Source organism: Lynx rufus, unplaced genomic scaffold, assembly GCF_022079265.1.
Source record: "Lynx rufus isolate CCGP_SWC_20201006 ecotype Redwood Valley unplaced genomic scaffold, mLynRuf1.p SCAF_8, whole genome shotgun sequence".
NCBI lineage: Eukaryota > Metazoa > Chordata > Mammalia > Carnivora > Felidae > Lynx > Lynx rufus.
The window spans coordinates 45,042,313-45,067,058 of record NW_025814896.1 but is presented as its reverse complement, the minus strand read 5'-3'; the positions used below and the strand labels follow the sequence as shown (position 1 = coordinate 45,067,058).

At 44.3% G+C, this 24,746-nt stretch overlaps 1 protein-coding gene across 6 annotated transcripts in view; it reads right to left on the bottom strand.

Moving 5' to 3' along the window:
- RIN2 (Ras and Rab interactor 2) overlaps nt 1–24,746 on the bottom strand; it is a 225,731-nt gene that overhangs the window by 2,328 nt on the left and 198,657 nt on the right. For all 6 annotated transcript variants that reach the window (XM_047068694.1, XM_047068695.1, XM_047068699.1 and 3 more), the window contains 3 exons: nt 9,912–10,217; nt 7,953–8,084; nt 3,028–3,191 (listed from right to left, as the gene is read on the bottom strand). In XM_047068694.1, coding sequence (XP_046924650.1) covers nt 3,028–3,191; nt 7,953–8,084; nt 9,912–10,217 — 602 coding nt within the window. The remainder of the gene's footprint in view (nt 1–3,027; nt 3,192–7,952; nt 8,085–9,911; nt 10,218–24,746) is intronic.

Genomic DNA, 24,746 nt, shown 5'->3' with positions numbered 1-24,746 from the left:
GAGAAAGAGAGGGAGAGAGAGAGAGAGAGTGCGCATGAGCAGGACAGGGGCAGAGAGAGAGGAGACAGAGAATCCCAAGCAGGCTCCTCCGCACTTGCACTGTCAGTGCAGAGCCTGATGCAGGCCTTGAGCTCACGAACCTCGAAATCATGAGCCAAAATCAAGAGTCAAACGCTTAACCGACTGAGCCACCCAGGTGTCCCTGGACTACTTTTAATGAAGCCTAAGCAAAGGCAAGAATGTTACAAGGGACCACAAGATACTGCTGATGTTTAACCATTTTGCACGTCCCCAAGTGACAGTTAATTTCATGTGGTTCAACCTGATCAGAGGTTCCCAGCGGCTCCGAGAACAATGTGGAAAGGGTCAGCAGGAGGAGAATGTTCATTCTGCCACAAGGCCTTGAGGATGGCGCTGGTTAAGTGCAGGGTGCGGTTTCAGGGAAATAGAAGGGCATGCTTGCAGGCTTGGGTCTGCGAATGGCGCCAGGCACATGCCATCGTGAAGTACAGTAAACCTGTGACCTCACACAAAGCCCAGACAGGCTGTAGAGACTCCCGTGCTCATATCAGGCTCTTTGGGATCTTTCTTCAATTTTCCACTTCAGCAGGAATGAGGTTACCAGATAAAACAGAGCATGCCCAGATGGAAAACAAATGTTTCCCTTTTCTAAATCTGGCACCCCTGCTCAGGAGCAAAGGGAAGTGGGCTCTCAGCCCAGGGCCCCACATGGCTACCTTGAGGGCTTACTGGGCTGATGGAAGGAAAGGCCCTTGGGAAGGACAGGAGCTCTGCATATGGAAGATAAGTCTTGAATGTGAATACCTGAGACAACACACATGTTCCATTTTACCAACCCTCTCCTCTCCCATCCTACTGCCAACACTTGGCTCACACTCTTGGTATGCATTAACCCATGACTCCTGAAGAGAACATTTTTTTTGAAGTTTATTTATTTTTGAGAGACACAGAGACTGTGCAAGTGGGGGAGGGGCAGAGAGAGAGGAGAGAAAGAGAATCCCAAGCAGGCCCTGCAGTCAGCACAGAGACTGATGTGGGGCTCGAATTCACAACCTCAGGATCATGACCTGAGCTGAAACCAAGAGTTGGAGGCTTAGCTGACTGAGGACCCACGTGCCCCTGATGAGAACTATGTAAGGAAGTCTACACCATGCCCACTGGACCAGTGAAGAAACTGAAGCACAGAAACGCTAAGTAACTTGCCTAAGGCCACACAGCTTGTGAGTGGGAGAGCCAGTGTTCTAGCACCTTCACCACTGTGGTGTGCCATCTCTCCAATGTGAGGAGACCATTGTGTGTGTTTGTGACCCCTGATTTAGGAGTTCCAAGTGGAGCTTTGCTTCTGAGCTTTCACTTTTACCACCAAGCCAAGCACTGACAATTCCTCTCTTGGATTGTATTCTAAGAAGGTGTGCTTCTCCAAGATAAGAGAGGCCAGTGGGGAAGGGCTCTGCAGAATCTGGGGATCTCCGGGTTAGAAGCTTCAGATGGAGGGAGGAGCTGGTGGCAGGCAGGGAGATGGAAACATGAGCTTTTCTCATTTCCTCTGTTCTCCTCTTCAGAGGCTGTAGGACTGACCTTTGGAATCCTCTCAGCACCCAGCCAATATCACAGTATCCAAGAGCCTGCGTATGCTAAATCACTTAACACTAGATAGTTCTTCAACAACCCAAAGGAGTCGGGGAAGGGGACATAGTAGGCATTCTTGTTTTTTTTAGATTTGTGCACTTGGGAACCTATTTCTGAGAATATTGCTATCTTGAAGAAAAACTTGCTGATCTTGCCTTTCCACAATGGGCTGACTTTGAACCAGACATACCTCTGAGTATTTTCAGAGCATCGAAAAGACAAAAAGGCAGGAAAGGTGAATCTGGACACAGAGACTAATATACCCTGCTTGGAAATTCACCATGTGACACACAGAAACAAAACACAGGTTTTAGAATTCGGTTTGAAACTTTGAAAATACTACTCAGGGGCGCCTGGGTGGCTCAGTCGGTTGAGCGTCCAACTTCAGCTCAGGTCATGATCTCACAGTCTGTGAGTTCGAGCCCCGTGTCGGGCTCTGTGCTGACAGCTCAGAGACTGGGGCCTGTTTCAGATTCTGTGTCTTCCTCTCTCTCTGACCCTCCCCCGTTCATGCTCTGTCTCTCTCTGTCTCAAAAATAAAATAAAACGTTAAAAAAAATTAAAAAAAAAAAAGAAAATACTACTCAAAGACGGTTGCAGACTTATTCATGTCATGGACTGTGAGCAAATCAAGAGGTGTTGTATTGGGTAAAGATGTCTACAGCCTTAAGCTGCCTTTCCTCCCTGAGAAACCAGCAATTTGGGAACCCCACACTTCTGGACACCCGCTCATGGCCACAGAAAACTCTGGATGGGGATCTGGGCAGGATTGGATTCAGATGCTGACTCTGAAACTCTGGCCCCGACCGGCTGCCAATGAGGCTGTGGTGTCTTCTGTTTTCAGGTGGTGGGGAGAGAAAAAGAAAGGAGAGTGGGGAAGACATCACTGCACCTCTCCCTCTTCTCAGGGACACCAGGTCAACCGTAGTGCCTAACACCACTACTCCCAGTAGGCCAGTCTCCAGATGAAATACAGTACCCACTGCCCGTGCCAAGAGGCACAGGTCCTGTCTGCTCAGGTGCTCCACATCCATGCTGAATATTCTTGGAGAATTCTCCACTTTATCTGACTTTGTTTTCTAAAGGGCAGCAAAGCTTGGGCCAAACCCATATATAATTATTATATATATATATAATTATAATTGTATATATATATAACAATTATATATTATATATGTATATTTTTTTAATTCAAAGAAAACAGAGAAGCGAAACAACAAGGTCAGACGGTGGTTTAAAATATCCCTTTTCCACTGGATGACCTGACAAAGGGGGGAACCTCAGGCACCCCAAGCTGTGTGGGCAGTGTGAGCCAGCGCTGCCTCCCTGGAGGGCAAAGCAGCACATGGCCCCAAGTCGCCACGGCCAGCCACATACCTGAAAGTCATCCACCGAGGGGACGGACCGGTTGGCGGTTCTCCGTTTGTGCCACTGCCTCAGGGTGTCCCTGGTCTCTGAGCTGAGCAGTCTTGCGGCTTGTTCTTCTTGGAAATTCTTGATCAGAGAAAGTGCCCCATAGGCGCTTGTCAAGTAATAACCTCCTGGAAAGGGGCAGAAAGAATGAGTTCTCCAGGGGTTTATTCTCTAGTGATAACAAGTGGGGACAATGGAATCAGAGGTCATGCTTCCTATTTTCTCCATAGGCATTTCCTTGTGGGACCAGAAGCTCGCGTCCAAGAACTGCACTGAGTGACCCCGGCCTGTGCCGGCGCTAGGGGGCGCCGTCGGGCCAGGCTGACAGCGCCCCGGTTTCATTGATGGAATTTCCATTCTAATGGGTGAAACGTATAAAATCTCTAAATTATTTCAGTGCAATTGTGAAACTGCTTTGCTGGGAAAGGTCAGGGCACTGAGTCCTGATGGAGGCAGGGAGACATATGAGGGTTAGTGGGGTCGACCACTCCCAGCCAGAATCATTTACTTCACGACCAGGGGTCCACACATCTCTTGGGAATACTTACTTTTAGGCTTTTCTTTTAGGAATTAGTATTCTCTAAATTTTGAGTAAACTACACACTTTGAAAGAACTGCACAGTCTACACGTATGTTCACGATAACACGGATTCTTCACAGTAACTTTTTCTTTCCTCATTCCCCTTTTTACTTTTACTTGGGGACTAATGTAACACGACACTTAGGAAGAAATAACTCACAAGGAAAAAAGCAAGTGATGTCTCTTTAATGGTGCATTTACGAACGATTTCTTACATTTGAGGATTGTTAAAAGACTTGCAACACCGTGAGATGCCTAGAAGTGGGTTCATAGCTTTGTCCTAAACTAGAATTAGATGCTTTTGGTGGAACTTGTAAGCTCCTTGCTAGCAGACCACTAGTGGGTGCCCCATATGTGTATAAAAATTCCGTAATTAGGGATGGGTAATAAGGAGGGCACTTGTGATGAGCACTGGGTGATGCATATCAGTGATGAATCACTAAATCCCATACTTGAAGCTAATATCACACTGTATGTTAACTAACTGGAATTTAAATAAAAACTGGGAAGAAAAAGAAATAAAAATTCCCTAGCTGGGCATAGCATTAAAAAAAAATTTTTTTTTAACGTTTATTCATTATTGAGGGAGAGAGAGAGACAGAGCATGAGCAGGGGAAGGGCAGAGAGAGGGGGAGACACAGAATCTGAAGCAGGCTCCAGGCTCTGAGCTGTCAGCACAGAGCCCGACGCAGGGCTCGAATTCACAAACCGTGAGATCATGACCTGAGCCGAAGTTGGATGCCCAACCAACTGAACCACCCAGGTGTCCCTGGGCACAGCATATTTTAACTTGAGAGATAGTCTTGTCAAAATACCTATTGAATTTCTACTGTGAGCCCAAGGAGGTATATAGCAGGGGCTAGATTTGTAAGAAATGATATCTGAGTCCCTGCTTTATAGAAGTTTATGAATTTATTAAAGAAAACAGGTATTGGCAGGTTTATTCATGCAGGACTAGAAGTTAGTTGTGGTCAAATGAGTTTTGTTCATGGTCCAAAGTCAGGGTGTCTGAAGAACTCTAATGCAAGACTCTGAAGAACTCTCTCTCTGGTCAACAAGTGACAACATTCGAAATGGCAGCTGGTCCACCATCTGAGAAAGGAGCACAGTCCCCTGAAAACTGCGTTGGACATGTAACTTACAAAGAAACACACCTTTGTGGTTTTCAGGTCACTGACCGAGATATGGGGAGTTATGTTTCACTGTAGCATCATCTAGCCCCCTCTGGGTAATACAGGTCCTATGCACACAACAGGATTTTTGCTTAGGGCCCCACCACCTGAGTTTAAACTCCCTATGGAATCTCCCACATGTTGGTACAGAGTTCTGAGTAGCTGATTTTTACTAAACATTTTCCCCATGAACAAATCAGCACATGGCTGCGTGTGAAACTCGGTGGTACAGAATTCAAATGCCGCACAGAGGATTTCAACAGCAATCAGCAGGGACTTAAGCATTCGAGAAAGGCTGTGTGGAGGTGTCAGTACTGGAGCTGGGACTTGGAGGCACAGTTTTAGGCAAATTTGGGAGGGCGGGGTTTTCCTTTGGATGTCATATTTTAGACTCCGCAGCTCTGAAATGTTCAGGGCACTGAGGAGAAAAGTCAAAATGCTGGAAGCACCAAGTTGACCACACTTTGAAACATGTGGATGCAATTAGAGAAAGGGTTACATTTCAGCAAAACTCTAACTTTGCCACAAGAGCTGTGCACTCAAGAGGGATTCTAATGACGCCTTTTCTGTAAATGAAACTACCTGCTTAAACAGCAGAAAAGAGTTGTGGGATGCTGCCCCCAAAACCAAAGAGGGCTTTGGGCAGGCCACAGAGGGCTGGATTGGTAAGGTATGTCTTCCCCTCAGTCTGCAAAGCTTCAGCTCCCTGATGTGTAGGCCTGGTCTGTACCCACAGCCAACCCGACTGGGCCAGCCTGCTTTCCCCAGGAAAGAAGCCAACAAGCCCGAGACAGCTAACCAGAGGCAGGCTCTAGTTTAAGTACAAGCTCACCAGTTGCCCTATACTTTATCTGGATCCTTGGCTTTCTCTGACATATGATTCCTGGAGGTGAGGATAGCCACCTGCCCATCTGTCACCAACACGGTGCCCAGGGCAGTGCCTTGCTCTGGGGAAACACTGGGAAAGGTGGCAGGAAGTGGCTGTCTCAATCCCCAGGCCACACGATGTAAGCATATGTTTGTCCTAAGTATACACTGTCAGCAACAGAATGGTAATTTTCTGAGAGGGACTGACATGCCCTTTCCCTAAAAGCCCCAAGAGTCTGACATAGTCATTTCTAGAATTAAGCAGGATTAGAGCTCAAAACAACTAAAACTAGAAGAAAGCTCAGATATCTATGAAATTATAATGATAATGCAGAGAAGAAAAGAAAGCAGGGTATGGAGACTAATGTGTGCTCCTGTTGGTCCTCAGACAAAACCACACACTTTCCCCTCTCCCGTTAAATCCAAGGGCAGAGCAAATGAGGAAAGTTTCAGGCGGGATCTTGGTGGCTCATCATGGGATGTCTGGTTGCAGGGTAGTGAATACTAGTGGGGGGGGGGTAAATGAGGGAGAGGTTGAAAGGGATGAAAGGAGGGGCGCCTGGGTGGCTCAGTCGGTTAGGCGGCCGACTTCGGCTCAGGTCACGATCTTGCAGTCCGTGAGTTCGAGCCCCGCGTCGGGCTCTGTGTTGACTGCTCAGAGCCTGGAGCCTATTTCAGATTCTGTGTCTCCCTCTCTCTCTGACCCTCCCCCGTTCATGCTCTGTCTCTCTCTGTCTCAAAAATAAATAAATGTTAAAAAAAAAAATTTGAAAGGAGTGAAAGGGGCTCATTCATACCTCTCTGGGGTGCAGGGGCAGGATGAAAAGATATCCATCACTAATCCTGAGTCAGCACTATCCCTCGAGGGGGTGGGAAAGTGTACCCCGAGGTATGAGGTACACCTTGGCTTTCTTTTCAGGGAGGACAGACGCTCTGCAAATGCCAGTATGACACATTCCCTGCAGAATCCTATCAGCACATGGACCTTCCTACTGAAGGCCAGACTAAAACTCAGTGGAGAAAAGACTTAAAAAAATTCTGTGCAACAATTCACTACTCAGGGTCTATCTGGACTCTCACCGGGACACATGGAAATGGATTAATGGGATTCACAATGCACAGGCCCTGATTTATTCTCCTTTAAAAAAACGAATTCACATAAGAGTCCCAGTTATTTCTGCCCTTCAAGCCTGGGCACCACAATGACAAACATCCCAATTATTTCCAGGATAAAATACCTAACTGATGTGTAAGGAGAAGGAATTTCTGCGAAGACATGTTGGGGTCGGGCAGTCGCAAGAAAGAGACTGAACTGACAAGGTATGTTGAAAGCAAACTGCCCAGTTTTACTCCACTGCATTTTATGCTAACAGTGTGCCAATATAATTTGTTATAGAGAAAATAAAATCAATGCTGTTTTCATCTTGAGAACAAAATTTTTTAAAAAGATGAAAAACAAAAGGCCAGCCTTCATCCGTCTTACTGATAGAACAGCAGGATATTTTTCTGGTGGTGAAAATATTCCCTGACAAAAGTTTATACCTTCCTTCTTCCTCAAGGAAACCACTTCTTTTTAAAAATGGCATCTTTTCCTATTGAATGATATTTTTTTTAATTGCAATTAACCAATCTCGGCAAAGTATAATTATGGCCAGGTTACATTTTTAGTGGTTTTCTGACTTTTCCATATTTTCTACAATGAATATGCATTACTTTTCTAATCAGGAAAAAGTTAGCACATTCTTTTAAATCAACAAAGAAATTAAAACTATACTTAACCCTTAAGAATGCAAAAAAGCTCTCACGTGACTGCCAAGTGTGTATGGGGTTTTATCTTGGGGTGATAAAAAAACGTTTGGGGCTAAATAGTGGTGGTAGATGGCACAAGACTGTGAAGATACTAAATGCTGATGAACCATTCACAAAACAGCTAATCTGTGGCACCTGGGTGGCTCAATCAGTTAAGAATCCAACTTTGGCTCAGGTCATGATCTCGAGGTTCATGGGTTCAAGCCCCAAGGCAGGCACTGTGTTGACACCTTGGAGCCTGGAGCCCGGATCCTGCTTGGGACTCTGTGTCTCCCTCTCTCTCTGCCCCTCCCCTGCTCTCTCTCTCTCTCTCTCTCTCACTCAAAAAAAAAAAAAAAAAAACATTAAAAAATTTTAAAACAGCTAATCTAATGTTATGTGATTTTCACCTCAAGAAAAACATGAAAACAAAACTGAAAAAAGACACCCCATTTCCTCCCACATCTTCAAGCAATTGTTACCTTCTCCATGTAACAGTGATGGGTCTAAGAGCTCCATCATGTACTCAATTTCAGTGTCCAGTTCCAACATGTCACACTGAGCTATGACGTAGGTCAGGACTGGCAAAAAGTCATCAGCTCCATACATCCTCCCTGGAATCAGAAGAAAGGGGAAGATGGGAATATTTTTACCAACACTTCTTTCTTTCATATCCTACGCAGACTGCTTTTTTTAGATAGCCAAGAGTCATCTGGGGAAATGTGCTATTCATAAACAGAGGTGGGTGTTTCTGGAATCCTGTGCAGCCTGTGACCCTCCTGGCTGCTCATGTTAGAGACCAATCCTAACGCACAATTTCAGAATGAAATATCTATGAGTCAAGGAACACAAGAAAGATTTCCTCCATGCTTTCATGATATGCATCAGGTTATACAATAGAACAGAGTACCTGTAAACAGTTTAACTTTCAGCAAGTAATGTTATAAAACATTTACTAAGTATCTACTCTGTTTAATCCTTTGTGAATTCTACTGTGTTCCCTGTTATTTTCTGTGCAAATCAATCATCAACATAATGACAGGACCAAACTCGGACCAGGAACAAGCTTTGCTCTGCATTCAACATAAGCACACAGTTAATTTATTTAAATGTAAAAATTCAGTATATGTTGAATAGATACATATGATTAATATATAGCAAAAAAAAAAATGCAGTCCTTATTGCTACTTTTCATTACAAAAGTGAGTCTCAACTCAGGGTGATTGTGCCGACACCACCCAGGGGGACTTGGCATTGTCTGGAGACATTCTTCATTGTCATGAATAGAGGGTGGGGTGCAAATGACATCCGGGATGCTGAAGAACTCCATACAGGAAGCAGCCCCCACAACAGAGAATTATCCATTTTAAATGTCATTAGTGCTAAGGTTGAGACACTGTGCTTTGGAAGAACATAATCCTGTGAAGACACTATTTTTGAACTTACATAAGTGATTGTCTGAACTACAGAAAATATACTTCCTGTATGTGAACTATGTTTGCAAATTTCAGAGGTCATGTTCATATCCTATCATGACCAGCTCAGGGGCTCACATTTTAATGCCTCTGCCCAACAATGTGCAAAGCACACACACATTCCTATCTACCCAAGCAGTGGTTAATACATCCTGTGTGTTCTCTCTGCTGCTTCTCCATGAAACAATTTTACTTAGAGGAAAAGTTGATAATCATCCATGGAATTACAACAAGCTCACTGAAGCCCTGGAACTATGCACGGTCCAGTCACTAGCCATGAATATGGCTACTTCTGCATCTCGAAGAAGTAAACTGAGGAAATCTGAGGGCTTACTTTCGAACTATGTAATTCTTTTGTGAATTCAATTACATTATGTCAACTTGTAGCAAAGAAGGAAGAACCAATGAAACAGCTGTAATGAAACCACATGGTTACTGAATACTCTATGTTTGACACATGCTGGATGTAGATCATGGACACAAACCCTCATTGGCCTAAATGTAGTAATGATAAATAATTGCTAATATTTCCATCATGCTTGGGGCTACATGTGCATTGCCTCATCTAACCCCCATCTTATGAAGGACAGGGTCATATTCAGTGACAGGTATAGAAACTGCATCTTAGAAGTAGATTAAGGTAGCCAAAGCCCATAGTTAATTAACTCATTCACAGAGTGAGGACGTGAATCTGCATCCACTGCCTTGAACTAAACCTTTAACAAATTGGTATCACACAAGAATCTTGTCTCCTCAACCGCTTACTTTTCTTGGTGTTACCAATCTATTGCAAGTGACCAATTTGCCAGATACCAGCCTAATACTGTGGGCTGTTTGGTGAAATCAAGAGGTTGAAAGAAAGAGAAATTGGGAATCAGAAAGCCTGATGTGTCACTGGCCACATCGCCAGCCATGTCACTGGCCGTGGTGGGGAGTACAAGAAGCCTGGACTTCGGGTAGCCTCACCTGAGTTGTTCTCCATGACAGTGTAAATAAGCTTGCAGACCCTCAACAGCAGCATGACTTTCTTTTCCGGCGAATACATCTTCTGCATAGTCATGAATTTGACTTTGATTTTCTCCACATCCACAAAATCAGGGGTTGGGGCGAACACCCCCAGCTCCTGTGGGTTCCTCTGCCGCACAAGCTGCAGATTCTCCTTGAGCTGTTTCCACGAGCCGTCGGCCATATGGAAGTCCCTCAGCATGGCCTCCACATGCCCCTTCAGGGGCTTTAAGATGCACTTGTGCATGGCTTTTTCCAGCACCACATCTGCCAAAGAAAGTGCAGCTACTGTAACCATTGTCTGAAGGAAGAAGAAATGCAAGGTCTGCTTTCTCGGAATGGACACCTGGAACTCTGCATTGGTTATAGGGCAGACAAGTTATAACTTCATACCCACCCACCAACAAAGCTTAGCAGTGCTACTGCCCCCCACACTCCAACGTGTTTTCTGTAAAGCCAGGGAAAGCGAATCTTCCCTAATAAAGTCTTACAGTTCCTTTTGCAGGCAGTCAATACAACAAAACATATTTGTTTTAACCACTTTTACACTCCTCCTCCATGAGCACAGGTGAATATTCAAGAAGACATTCTTTTGACCCAGTCCTCCACTGATAATCCAGTTGACAGGTTAGTAAATACGTTATTTTAAAGGACAGATTTGCTAATAGGGAAGATTCAAGGGGTGCTTGAGTGGCTCAGTTGGTTGAGTGTCTGACTCTTGATTTTGGCTCAGGTCATGATCCCAGGATCGTGGGATTGAGCCCCACATCAGGTTCCATGCTGAACATGGAACCTGCTTAAGATTCTCTCTCGTTCCTTCTGCCCCTCTCCCCCACTTGCTCTCTCTCGCAAATAAAAGTAAAATAAAATAAAATAAAAATACAATACAATACAATACAATACAATACAATACAATACAATAAAAGGAAAGATTCAAGATTTCTCAAAATATTTCCTGAGGAAATAAATTCACCTAAATACATGTGTAATCTTAGATTGAATTCTGGACCAAAAATTCTTTAAATTATTTTCAGTGTTTATCTTTATTTTTGAGACAGAGAGAGACAGAGCATGAGCGGGGGAGAGGCAGGGAGACACAGAATCAGAAGTAGGCTCCAGGCTCTGAGCTGTCAGCACAGAGCCCGACTCGGGGCTCTAACTCGTCAACTGCAAGATCATGACCTCGAGCCGAAGTCGGACGCTCAGCCAACTGAGCCACCCAGGCGCCCCTGGACCAAAAATTCTTTGTCTGCTATAAAGAGCATTGGTGGGACACCAGATGAGATCTGAATAAAATCTGCAGGTTAGGTAATACTGTGAACACTCAATCTGTGTTAATTTTACTGTATTTTTGTAACAAGATGTCTCTGCTTTTAGGAAATATGCACTGAGCATTCAGGGGCAAAGGGACACCATGTCTGCAACTAACTCTGAAATGGTTCAGCGGGGGAAGGGAGGGTGTATGTGTGTGCCTGCATGTGCGTGTAAGCAAAGAGAAAGGAGAGCAAGCATGTGACAAGGCGCTAACGTGCAGGGTATTAGAGTAAAGGGTAGACATGATTTCTTTGCATTATTTTTGCAACTTTTCTGTATGTCTGACATGATTTCAAAATAAAAATTTTAAAAACGCTGAAATGTGTTTCTGGTCAGAGTTTGGAAATACCATTAGGTGTGGAAGGCGTTATTTTCCCCCTCTTTGAATGGTTGCCCAATGAAGTCGCTTTCTTGGCTGACAGTAAAATGACCATAAATCTGGAGATCCAGCCTAAAGATGATTTATACAGTAATAATCTCTCTGCTTTTGCAACATCAGTTTTCCAATCTCAAATGTTTGTACATTCTCATCAAAGCCACCTGGGTAGCCAGACTTCATTTATGAGACTTTAAGGTGATTCCATTTTGGAAGCCCAATTTCCTTATGAAATTGGAAACCATTATCTCTCTGGCATTGGGGATTCCTGACACTGGATCAAATCACACTGCATCCAAATTATCACCTATTATTAGAAATCTAGGCTGGATGCACAAACACCAAAAACAATTTTCCCATACAGAATTAGAGCTCATGATAAAGTTAATGAGCTGCTTTCCCGAGCCCAAGTTAGTTGTTGTTGTTGTTCCTCCAAGTCCATATCCTATCCAGGAGATCTTTGTTTATTTTATTTTTTTTTAAGTTTATTTATTTTGAGAGAGAGAGAGAGAGAGAGAGCACAAGCAGGGGAGGGACAGAGAGAGGGAGAGAGAATCTCAAACAGGCTCCGCACTGTCAGTGCACAGCCTGATGTGGGGCTCAAACTCACAAACTGTGAGATCATGACCTGAGCTCAGATCAAGAGTCGGATGCTTAACCAACTGCACCACCCAGGCGCCCCAGGAGATCTTTGTTTAAATGTAGAGCTTTATATATCTATAGGAATCAAGATTGAAACAAAAGAGTTTATAAAGTAAGAAGAAAAACAGAACGTTTTTACTTGACATCTGGCATTGAAACAAATTACTTGGTCTTCATTGGTTATTCTGTGTTAATAAACTTGTGTGACCTAATAGCATCTTTGACTTTACCCTAAATGACCATTACGTTGAAAAGCCGATAATAGCAATTCACACCAAGCATTCAGTTGGGCTAGGCTCTAAGTGCTTTATTTTATTAGCTCATCTAATTCTTACAACAACTCTCTTATTTTTGCATAATACTAATGTTATTTTACAAATGAGGAAGCAGAGATTTGGAGATGTCTAATGGCTTGCTTGAGGCTGCACAACTGTTTTCAACAATCACATTGCTTTCCAAAGTAAATGGCCTCTTAATTCTAAAGTTCAAGGTGCTTTATAAACATTCACCAGTTTAATCCTCTCTGTCTAAAGGTTACACAAGCCCCATTCATGGTTATAAGTGACCACCACTTTGTTAGAATGAGGTCACCAATGGGGGCAGAAGTCCTGCCAATCATTAATTGGGACGGTACATGAATATGGATAGAGGTATGATTCATAACAGCCTCAAACTGGAGACCATCCAAAGGCCCATCCCAACGGAATGGAGACCAGGATATATTCATACAGTGGAATCCAGAAAATGGAATTCAGAAACGGGAGATTTCAATCCATGAAAAAGAGCACACTGCAGCTCCAGACGCAACTGGATGAATCTCATAGATACGATGCTGTGTGAAAGAAGCCAGGCATAAAACAGTATCTCCTTTAGCATTTCACTTATATAAATTTCAAAAGCAGGCACAATGCATCTATGATGACAGAAGTCAGGATGGCAATTACTCCTAGGAATAAATGAAGCTGTGGGGGGGACCCTCTAGGGGAATGGAAATGTTCTGTTTCTGGATCTGGGTGGAGACTACATGTATGAGCTCATACGTAAAAATCTGTTGAGCTGAGCATGTAAAACTTACACATTTTATGAATGTAAGTTACAGTAACCATGTTTAAGTCAAGCCAATGGAAAACAACTGGTGACCAGCCTGAGATTTTCACCTTGAACCCCAAGGGCAACTTCTAACTTCAGGGTGAGCCTGGTCATCTCTGAGGCAGAGCATTAACACGAATCATCTACACAAGATTCTGTGCTGTTCCTGGGGGACAACAGCAGAAATACCATTACCAGTGAGTGAGAGGGACCCTTATGCAACTCATCTTTGCCACCAAGGAAGAGACACTGGTCTTTGTGCCACAGACTCCCACCCTTAGGAATAAATGGTGCTGCAGAAATCTTTTGTTAGGAGGCTTGAAACCTGGGATTCATTGCCGAGTGCCCATTCTCTTAAAATCCAAAATGAAAAGATAAAAAAAAAAAAGACCAATGTTAGTATTTTTTTAAGTACATTTTTTAGCGGCCATAGTTTAGAAATCAGACTGGTCTCTTTGCATTCTTTTCCAGGACTTTACTCCTAACTCCCACCATCCTGAAATCCTTAACAAGCATAAAGAATAGAAAAAATAAAGTCCAAATGAGACTTGGAACCCACTGGCGTCCAACGGGGAACAGGTTCTGTTCACAAAACAAGAGGGAAAAATGATTTGGGAAAACAAAAGGAACAGAAAATCTTATAGAATATGGTTAGCTCAAAAATAAAAAAAATTTAAAAAAGGAAAGAACAGATTGGTAACATCTCTCATAAATTACTACTATCTGTTGTTTTCTACTGTCTGTGGTTGTTTAAGATCCAAGAAAACAAAATCTCTTAAACCATAAGAACAAATGATACTATTCTAGATACCTCATATGCACTGTCTTTTCAAATGTTCAAACAAACCTCATGGAGGCAGGACTATTATTTGTTCATTATATATATCAGGAAACAAACCCAAAGAGCTCAATCCCACATAGCTAGCAAGAAAGGGAGCCAAGATTTGAACCCAAGGGATCTGGTTATGTCAATTGCATGTATCCACAAGCGAAGAAACGAGCATATAAACAACAATACTAGAGAACTGTTTGAGCTACAATGTTTTGAATATTCAAAACCAATTGTTAGGTGAATGATCAAAACTGGAAGCAAATTTTTGGAAAATATTTATAGACAGATCCTTTCAATTGTTCCCAAAGTTCAGGCACAAGCAGGAAATAGTAAAGAGAATGGCAGGGGCTTAGATACTCCTTGCCTTAGGGTGAGCTGATGCAGTCATTTATAGGAAGCATTCAATGTGTTAGCCTCTAGTGCTGTGAAGTGATCACTCCTCTATTAGGAATGGAAGACAGAAGCCCTGTCTCTGTTGCTTCACTCTGACCAACAGCACAGATTCCAGAGAAGGCCAGAGATCAGACAGGGAACCATCACAAGACTGGCTCATGCATCAGCTTGGTTTGAGTACTTTCTGCTTACCCACTGCTGCCTAAGGGGAAGTGAGAGTCTGGGAGGTTAAGGTAAAGTCCAGAGAAGGCACATGTCTTAGAAAGAACACTAGGAACATGAAGCCTGGCAGCCAGCCCGGCTCTATCTTTCTAAGCAACTTTGGCCAAATTGGTTCACCTCTCTGCCATTGACTCGAACTTCTGAATTGCCATCCAAATCACTGCCCATGGGAGGCAAGACAGAACTAGCACCCTGAGTGATGGCCAAAACAAAACAAAATAATAACTGACATTCTCCGGGGGATTCTAACAGTACCCAGAATCTAAACAAAATAGGTTGCAACCTATAGTTAGTTGACAAAGATAGAAGATGAGGTCACATGGCCTCTTGGTTTACTTGGTTTCTAGCATTCTGATTATTTCTTTCTTTTTTTTTTTTTTTCAACGTTTATTTATTTTTGGGACAGAGAGAGACAGAGCATGAACGGGGGAGGGGCAGAGAGAGAGGGAGACACAGAATCGGAAACAGGCTCCAGGCTCTGAGCCATCAGCCCAGAGCCCGACGCGGGGCTCGAACTCACGGACCGCGAGATCGTGACCTGGCTGAAGTCGGACGCTTAACCGACTGCGCCAGCCAGGCGCCCCCTGATTATTTATTTCTTTAAAAGGAAAGTGACAGAAAGAGAAGCTAATGTTTGAAATCTCAAATTGTGAAGTTACATATACATAATTGCCAAAGTGTGCCGAGTTTCCTCTGTGCTGTTCTTACTCCCAGGGGGCTCTATGTGTGTCCCTGTTGTAATGTTAACCCCCATCCCAGCCCCAAGAATCAGGAGCCAGTGACACCCTCATCGTGCAGATGCACAGGTGGCTTAGAAGTCAAATGACTCTCCCAGAGTCGTGGGGATGAAATGCAAGCCTGTCGCTGTTGCCAACAAGCCAGGTGGCACAACGGGCCTCCCTCCATCGAGAACGGCAAGACGAGTTTGATATTTTCTTTATGTGCTAACATATCTTCCTTTGACTGTTTAATTGGATTAAAGATTAGAGCTGACATTGACCAGGTGCTGGAGTGTTCCAAGCACTGTTACGCACTTCCTATGGATTTAAACAACTGTTTGGCTTAAATGAGTATAGAATCCGTATTTGTTTTAGCTTGGGTTCTCCCAGAAGCCAACCTTGAGACAAGGACTCAAGTATGAGTGGTTCATCTGGGAGGTGAGCCCAGGAAGCACTGGCAGCAGACAAGGGGAATGAGATGGGAGAGGAGGCAGCCAACATTATGTGCTTTATTAGTAATTGTAATCCAGTTATTACTGGGGGCAGCTGGAGCTCCACCAGCTCAACCCTGCTGGAAGTCCAAGGCATGGTGTAGAGCAAGCCTCAGGGCTGTCCCACCAGAGGGGAGGCAGCTGGGGTATTTATACACCTGTTCCTATCAGGCTCCTGGACAGCAGAGAGGGCATTAATTTCCCAGTCTTTCCAACTGCCCTGGACAAGGGCTCTGGTGGCATGAGAAAGTGTCAGGCAAAATGTCACAGGCACCAGGAGTTGGAAATCAAACAGGTAAGTGAGTGTCAGTGGGGCAGGCAGAGTGATGTCTGGTTCATGTTACATATGAAGAAACAGAGGCACAGAGATGTTAAGACATATGATCAAGTATGCACAGCTCAGCAGCAGCAGAGCTGGGACTTCAAACCCAATAGTCCAGCCTGAGCATGTGCTCTGAACCACCACATGCCTTCTGCCTTTCAGCTGAGAAATTTATCCATCCTGTCTTAGCAGAGCTGGGATGTGATGCCCCATAGCCACAAGAGAACTTGGCTAATCCTCTGTACAAACTACTCATAAAAAGCAGACCACCTGGTGTTCAAGTGTCTCTTGGGTTACATGTGAAGTCCAAATGAGCCATTTCTACTTTGTGACCTTGAGAGAAGAAGGTGACCTTTCAGGTCCTCAGCTTCCTCATCTGCAAAATGGGATCACTCACAGCCTCCCAGTGGGATTGTTGTGAGGATAAAGTGAGATCCCACTCGGTGAGCATTTCATATGCACCTGTCACCTCATAAATGGGCAAGAATCATTGGCTCCCTCTTTCCTTTTGAATGTGGCCTTGGAATAGGGACACCAGGTTTAGCGATTCATGCCCATTTGGGTTTGTTTTCTTCTGTGTTAACTGTGGTTTACTTGGTTTGAAATGAGAACCAAAAGTGCTTTGATAAATTAATTGAGAAGCTGCCTGGTTTCCTGTACATCTTTCTCTCTCTTGTGCCTTCTTACTTTTCCTCAGACCCTCCCACCCATAGGTACAAAGGCAGAAGATCTGAAGCCCCTGGGTTTTCCTGCCCTGAATTTGCTGGTGTTTTGTCACAGCCCCACTGTGTCCCCACCTAACAGCTCAAACTCACAGATAAGCTGAACATCTTGGGCAGTGGTATGTCTTTCGGAGCAAGAGGAAGTGAGAGGTGGAGAGCCCCTACAGCCCCATTTCAGATGAGGAATCATGAGGGATGAAGGGTGGATTCGGTTCATTGCTGACAGGTTCTGGTCTACTAATTGTGAAGGCCTGTGTCACACTGCTGTCCCTACTCTGCGTCTGTCTATCCAGGTCTCTGACATCCAAGCTTGTCACACTGGCCTACAGGTGTTTATGGACAGGTCTGATTTGATTGGTTGGTACTTGGGCTCCAGAGATTGTTAAAGAGTTTGACTCTTACCCTGCTTGGGATGAGTTTTCTAAAATGCTTTTCACCACCTTAAAGACTCAGGCAGCTTCCGTGGGAGCGCCCCTGCTTTGCCCTCCCTTCTTCGTTCCACGTTCTCACTGAAGACAACAGTATTGCAGCCCTCTGTGCCTCTGTGCCTCTCCACATGCTGTTCCCTGTGGCCGGTGGGCTCCTCGCCTTTCCCAACATGGATGGATTCCCGTGCAGCCTTGCCTGTCCACCTCCTCCCCACACCCTGGGTCCTTGGAGTTCTCTGTTGCCTCTACTGTGGCATAGAGCAAACTAGACCTCTCTCCTGTGAACACCAGACCTGACGGTTGGTTGTCAGGTGAGCCAGCTGCAGTCCCTAGCTAGAGGCCCACAGGTAGCAGGTACTCCAAAAGTGACTTCTGAATTGAATTGAATTCACTGAATTGAATTGAATTCACCCTTCCTTTGGGTGGCTACATGAAAATTATGCTTCTTTTCTCTTTACCCCTGCAGAATATAGGAAGCGTGACTCTGGCAATGAAGCCATCCCCCAGGTGTGGGGCAGCCAGCCCCATCCCTGCAGGGGTCTCCTGTTGCCCTGCAGGGGTGTTCTCTAATCTGGGTTTGCTTTACATATGTGAGCAATGCATGCTTCAGCCCATAAACAATAAATAATAAAGGATGTTTTATCATTTACAGGAAGGTCCCCCCAGCCCAGCAGAGATGGCACCAAAATAAAGATGGCAAGCTGTGGGGTGGTGATTCCCTTAGGTTTTTGTTCATTTTTAAAAAAAAATTTTTTTTCTTTATTTATTCTTGAGAGAGAGCAGGGTGTGAGCAGGGGAGGAGCATAGAGAGGAGACACAGAATCCGAAGCAGGCTCCAGGCTCTGAGCTGTCAGCACAGAGACGGATGTGGGGCTCAAACTCACGAACCACGAGATCATGACCTGAGCCGAAGTTGGACGCTCAACCGACTGAGCCACCCAGGTGCCCCAGGTGTTTGTTCATTTTGATGGGCTTCAAGGAAAGGCATTATGCAAAAATATAGGTAATGGTTTATGCATAGAATCTGTCCGACTGATTTCGGTACCTTCTAGTAAAGGGCCAGCAAAAACAAAAGCAGTGGAGAAGAGCCCAATCTTCCTTACTAAAAAATTCTAAATAATTGATGCAGCTCCTCTGGCCTTGGGGAGGTAGAGCTGAATTCTAACCTCATCCCTTGGGTGTGGACAGTGCTTAGTGTCCTGCTCCTGCAGAACAGAGTATGGAGGGAAGGGGAAGGGCTGGCATTTAATTTTACAGAGCAGAACTTGATCTAGGGTAAGTCTTGTGGAGAGCAGGCACCCCCTGGTAGGGTGACTTCACCACTGTGGTCTTCTTCTCTCCTCATAAAATGGCCCCAAAAGGCTGTGTAGCCACCCTGGGTGGTGTGAAAAGCTCTCCAGATGAGTTGGTTCACTCCCACTTGTACCCCCGCTTGACCTTGCTAAGCTTTTGTTTCCTCATCTCTAAAAATGAGGTTAATAAATGGGACCCCAAGGCATTAAGGGGATTTAAGGGGATTCTCTGCATAAAAGTGCTCCATAAACCCTCAAGAACCACACACCGGCGAGGGATTAGGGGGACTTTCACTTGCTTCTATTAAAAACACAGTATGCATTTAACACATACTCTTGGCCTTGACAAAAGGAGGCAGGCTATGAGTTCTGGTTTCTAAAAGGAAGCCCTGGGGCTTGGACGGTAAGTAAGAGTCTCCAAAGTGGACACCGTCCTCTGAGAGGTAAGGTGGAGCGTGCTACTGTACTGGCCTGTTCCCTGTAGACAGACTGGGTAAGCGAGGCCAGCCTGGGGGTGGGTCCCCGGATGGTGAGGGCTCAGTCTACATAGTAAGACAGCCAACCAGGGCATCCTGTTGGTGGGAGTGGAGTAGTGGAAGACATGTCCAAGCCTCAAAGATTCTGATGCCTCCATTTCAATCAATGTAGCCTCTCAAGTGTCCCCTTGTTCATGCACTCAATTACTGTAAGATTCTTTTGCCTGGTGATGTTTCCTGCCTGGGAAGTACTGATCTCTCTCTGGAAGATTCTCAAGACATAGTCAGAAAACACTCCAGCACAGACATCTCCATGAACCTTATTTTGTGATGCCATCTCAGTTCCCATGTTGCTAACGGTGGGAATTACTGAGCTATCAGTACCCCTGCACAGAGTATTATGGAGTTGGAGACTCCTGACACAGATCCTTAACTCCAGAGTTGTGACCCTTCTCTTAGTTGATATAATTAACCCAATTTTCGATGCCCTAAGGTAAAAATGTACAACAAAATATGCCCCATGGAAAAAAAGAGGTACTTCCTGCTGGGGTCTTACATTTAAACTAATTTTCAAAACTAATACAGACATTCTTTTTACATGTTGCAAGAGGTCAATCTTTCTCCTTTCTCTCTACCCTTTGCTAACTGTGTAAGGACATTCACTCCATGCAGGAGATATGGTCACATGTTCTAGATCAGAAGTCAGACTTGAGGTTCTAATCAACTTGGCATCAATATGCCACTCTGGTGGCTCTTCAACTGAAAAAGAGGGGCACCTGGGTGGCTCCATCAGTTGAGCATCTGGTTCTTGATTTTGACTCAGGTCATGATCCCAGGGTCGTGGGATTGAGCATCACATCTGGCTCCATAATAAGGGGGAGCCTGCTTAGGATTCTCTCTCTCTTCCTTTGCCCCTCTCCCTCACTTGTGCTTTCCCTCTCTAAAATAAAAGCATAAGAATTAAAATTAAAAAATTAAAAAGAGCAGATAATAACTCAAGGGCTTGAACCAAACTGTGAATTAAAAATTAAAAAAACAAGAGGCACCTGGGTGGCTCAGTTGGTTCAGCATCCAACTCTTGGTTTCAGCTCAGGTCATAACCTCATGGTTCATGAGTTCAAGTCTCACATCAGGCTCTGCACTGACAGTGTGGAGCCTGCTTGGGATTCTCTCTCTCTCTCTCTCTCTCTCTCTCTCTCTCTCTCTCTCTGCCCCTCCCCATTCACTATCTCTGTCTCTCTCAAAATAAATAATTAAACAAAATAAAAATTAAAAAACAAATCACACTAGATATTGAAGCTTGAGGGGCGCCTGGGTGGCGCAGTCGGTTAAGCGTCCGACTTCAGCCAGGTCACGATCTCGCGGTCCGTGAGTTCGAGCCCCGCATCAGGCTCTGGGCTGATGGCTTGGAGCCTGGAGCCTGTTTCCGATTCTGTGTCTCCCTCTCTCTCTGCCCCTCCCCCGTTCATGCTCTGTCTCTCTCTGTCCCAAAAATAAATAAAAAACGTTGAAAAAAAAATTTAAAAAAAAGAAGCTTGAGACAGATTCATGAAGCAAAGTAGTTGTAATTGTTTAACTCCTAGAGAGTTACTTCAAACCCCCTTTCTTATTCTGCTATGCTCACTTTTCAGTATTGTTTCTCTATTTAAAAAAAATCACATGAATATAAATTGAATTTAAAGATACTTTTTCTTCAAACAATTAAAATGCTCTTTAGAGAAAATACATGTTTTACTATATAGCAATTAAATAAAGCATAACCGTTATTGTCCTGGTTTTTTTTTTTTTTTTTTTTGTTATTGACTTAGGAATACAAACATCTGGGGTGTTTTTGTTGTTGACAGTTGGTGGTGGGTTGTTTGAATGAAATAACAAATTTGGGATTACTGAGATTTTTGGAGTTGGACACACTTTGTTTTTCTTGACACAAAACTTGAAAACAGAGGGCTTTCCCAAGATTAACGTCAAATCAGATATAAAATTTCTTTTACTTGAATAAAATCAAAATGCTAACCACAAAAATGCACCAAGTTCTGCAGAGTGGAGATTTCACGATCAGAAATTCTGAACTAATCTCTCCCATTGGTTGAAAACGACTGAAGCAAGAGTGGTACCATGTGGGAGCTCACCAATGAGGAACACATGTTGGAGTAATGAGTAATGTCATACCCTATCTACACTTGACACACCAGTAATGAGTATATCTCACTGTCAATGAAGTTACTGATCCCAGGGCTTTCTAGTAAGACCTGAAACTATGTGCACTTTTTGTTAAAGCATCTGTTTGTCCTTTCATGTACCGCTTTGTGGGGGTGGGGGAGTGAGGGTGAGTGGAGAGCTATCCAGAAGGGAAACCATATGTGGCCCTGGAATGAACAGAGACCTGACTTCCCTGGGAGCCCACCACGTCTTCCCCTCATTGGCTTCGTTCTCCAACCAGGAGAGCGAAGCTGATGTCAATCAAACAATATTTATCAAAGAACCTCTAAAAGTCAGGGCTTTTGGGTGAGAGTACTTTAAAGAGTAGTCTAAACAGGATGCAACTTTTCCATAATAGGACACAAGCATTTAGAGTGGCAGGTTGTGTGTGTGTGTGTGTGTGTGTGTGTGTGTGTGTGTTTTGAGACTGACTTATTTATCATTTTATCCTTATCTAGAAAGTGCCGACTTAAAGGGTTGGGACAAGAATATATGGATAAAGTGGCACTGGGTGAGAGCTACTTAGTGTCTTCCTTGGCTTTTCTCTAGGCAACTGAAGAACCACTCTCTGAAGAAGAGAGATTAGCAACATCTCCATATACTACGTGTATACATGCATGCATTCGTATGGTCATTTTTCACATATGAACGACAGCTCTAATTCTACATGGGTTAAGCCAGTGAAATGCCTCCTCCAGCTTCCTTGATTCTGGGATGGTCATTCTGTAAATGCAGGTTTTAAATGTAAATTCTCACCTCCTAGTTCAGAGCTATCATCTTCAGAAGTTGTGGGAAAGGAGGACAGGACCAGACTGGCATTCTTGAAAAGCCTTAGGAGTGTTAGTAGACACCTGTTCGGAACCATCTTGAGGCTTGGTATTCCAGAGATGGCATTCAAAGTGAATCCATTTGGAGTGAATACATTAAAAGTGAATTACTTTCCTCCAGTAAGTGAGATATGGTGGGAATAAGCAAACAATGGAGGAAAGATCTGGGTTGAATCCAAGCTACCCTACTTACCAGCAGTCACTACAAGTCACTTTTTACATCATGGCCTCTGCTCTTGAATTTGCAAAACATGAACAATATCTACATAAATGTACGAACCTTGATTTGGTTACAAGGCTCAAAGGAGTGATTATATTAACAAGTCTATAGTAAACCAATGAGCACTTCATTTATGACTATGTAAAACAGACAATTAGATAAGTCCATTTTTTTGTCAGAGTCCTAAACTAGTAACTTACATATTTAAAGGGATCAGTTTTCTGATCCTTAGGGTCACCTCTTTCTCTGCATTTGAACTAGTGTTGAGTTTCTCAGGTTAACCTCTGCTCTGGTTTACCTTTCTCTTAATCTTAAAAGCCCAACAACACATTTATTGTACTTTCAAAACTGAATGATGCTTTCATTGGGGAAGCAACATGTGATGAAGTTCCTGCTTTACTGCAAAAGTTTAAAAAACCAAAACAAACAAGCCAATAAAAAAGTGGGGCGGGGCGCCTGGGTGGCGCAGTCGGTTAAGCGTCCGACTTCAGCCAGGTCACGATCTTGCGGTCTGTGAGTTCGAGCCCCGCGTCGGGCTCTGGGCTGATGGCTCAGAGCCTGGAGCCTGTTTCCGATTCTGTGTCTCCCTCTCTCTCTGCCCCTCGCCCATTCATGCTCTGTCTCTCTCTGTCGCAAAAATAAATAAACGTTGAAAAAAAAAATTAAAAAAAAAAAAAGTGGGGCAATGCTTAGTTGGCCACACCCACACCTCCATACAAAATTTTAGTCTGAGCTGCCTCAACAAAGGGCTAGCCTACTCTTCCAAATGCTGCACCTGCTGGTTACTAGCTGGTGTGGCCCCTGGGACAAAGGGCTCCACCTGGCAAAGTCCTGCATTCTCCACTCCACAGGGGATGCTGGTGCCTGTTTCACCAGGGCGAGGTCAGGACACGCTTACATCACTTGGACAGAATCCTGGCTCCTATTAGAGCCTCCATAGATGTCAACATCCCTTCTTGTCATGACTTTAGATTTTAAATTAAACGCTGCATCTGTCCAGAGCAGCAAAGTGTATGTTTGTTTTTGGAGAAAATGAACGCTTGTGCTCTGGGAGCAAATATCATATCCGAACTTCACTTCAAAAGAAGCCACTGGGGACCAGTACTTTGGTTGGTGCTTACAATCTCAGCGGGAAGGAAAGAGAGGAAGGGAAGGAAGGGATGACCCTTGTTCCCTGGGGAGCCTTGTCTCTGTGGGCTGGTTGGCGCTGGGGCCACATAACTCAGGGCTGACATCAGCGCCTGCCTGGCTCCCCCCACCGGACACCCCCAGAGGAAGCTTCTCATGAAGGTTCAGAGTCCCTGTTAATATTGCATCTGAACTGGTCCCCTGAGAGGTGGGCTCTGGTGGGATGGGACAGGATGGCCTGGGTGCCTATTCTGCCTTCCCCTAGAAACCTTTTTCAGTTCCAAGCACACCACAAGGGCACATTCCTTCCAGACTCTCTCCTCAGCAACACCCAGCTCTAACCCCGCCCCATCAACCAGGCTCAAACCCCGAGAAAACAAACAAGGCTTTGATTCCTTTGTGAGAAAATCAAAGAGCTGCTGAAACTCACTTAAAGGAGAAAGAGACAGAGACAGAGACAGAGACAGAGACAGAGAGAGAGTCCACTCTCTACCACATACTGTTTACTACTTTCAACAAACAGACCCAATCAGAAAGAAGAAATCTGGGTTTAGCTTTATGAACTGCCTGGAAATAATTTGGTAGCTCTTTCGGCTGTGGCTGCCCAGTGAACGAGCCACACTGAAATTAGCCCTTTAGAAAGAATCTTCTGAAATTAATAAAGAAAAAAAAATCCTTGCAACACTCTTACCCTGGAAAAAAGATGCCTTGCCAAATTCAAATTTTTCTTGGCCAAAGTAACTATTAACAATTCAGCCCTTCGATGAGGTTATAAAGAAAATATTTCCCCTTGACTTTGGAGAAAACACCTTTCATGTGACCTCCAAATATGTTACTTATTTGAAAGGTACACAAACTTGTCTTTTTTTTTTTTTTTTCAAGTTACTCCCAAACCGTGCCACTTAAGGAATTCGCTGGCATCAGAAAGAAGCCAGCAAGGCGGTTACCCTTTTGGGAGAAGGGTGACAGGGTGGTGGTCCCAGGGGGGCTTCTGGTTGTGGGTTCTGTCGTGCTTACTGAGCTCTCACTTGTCACAAGGTGTGTTCACTGCGGACACTCCTCCAGCTGCACACCCGTGATGTCTGCACTCTTCTGAACATACAC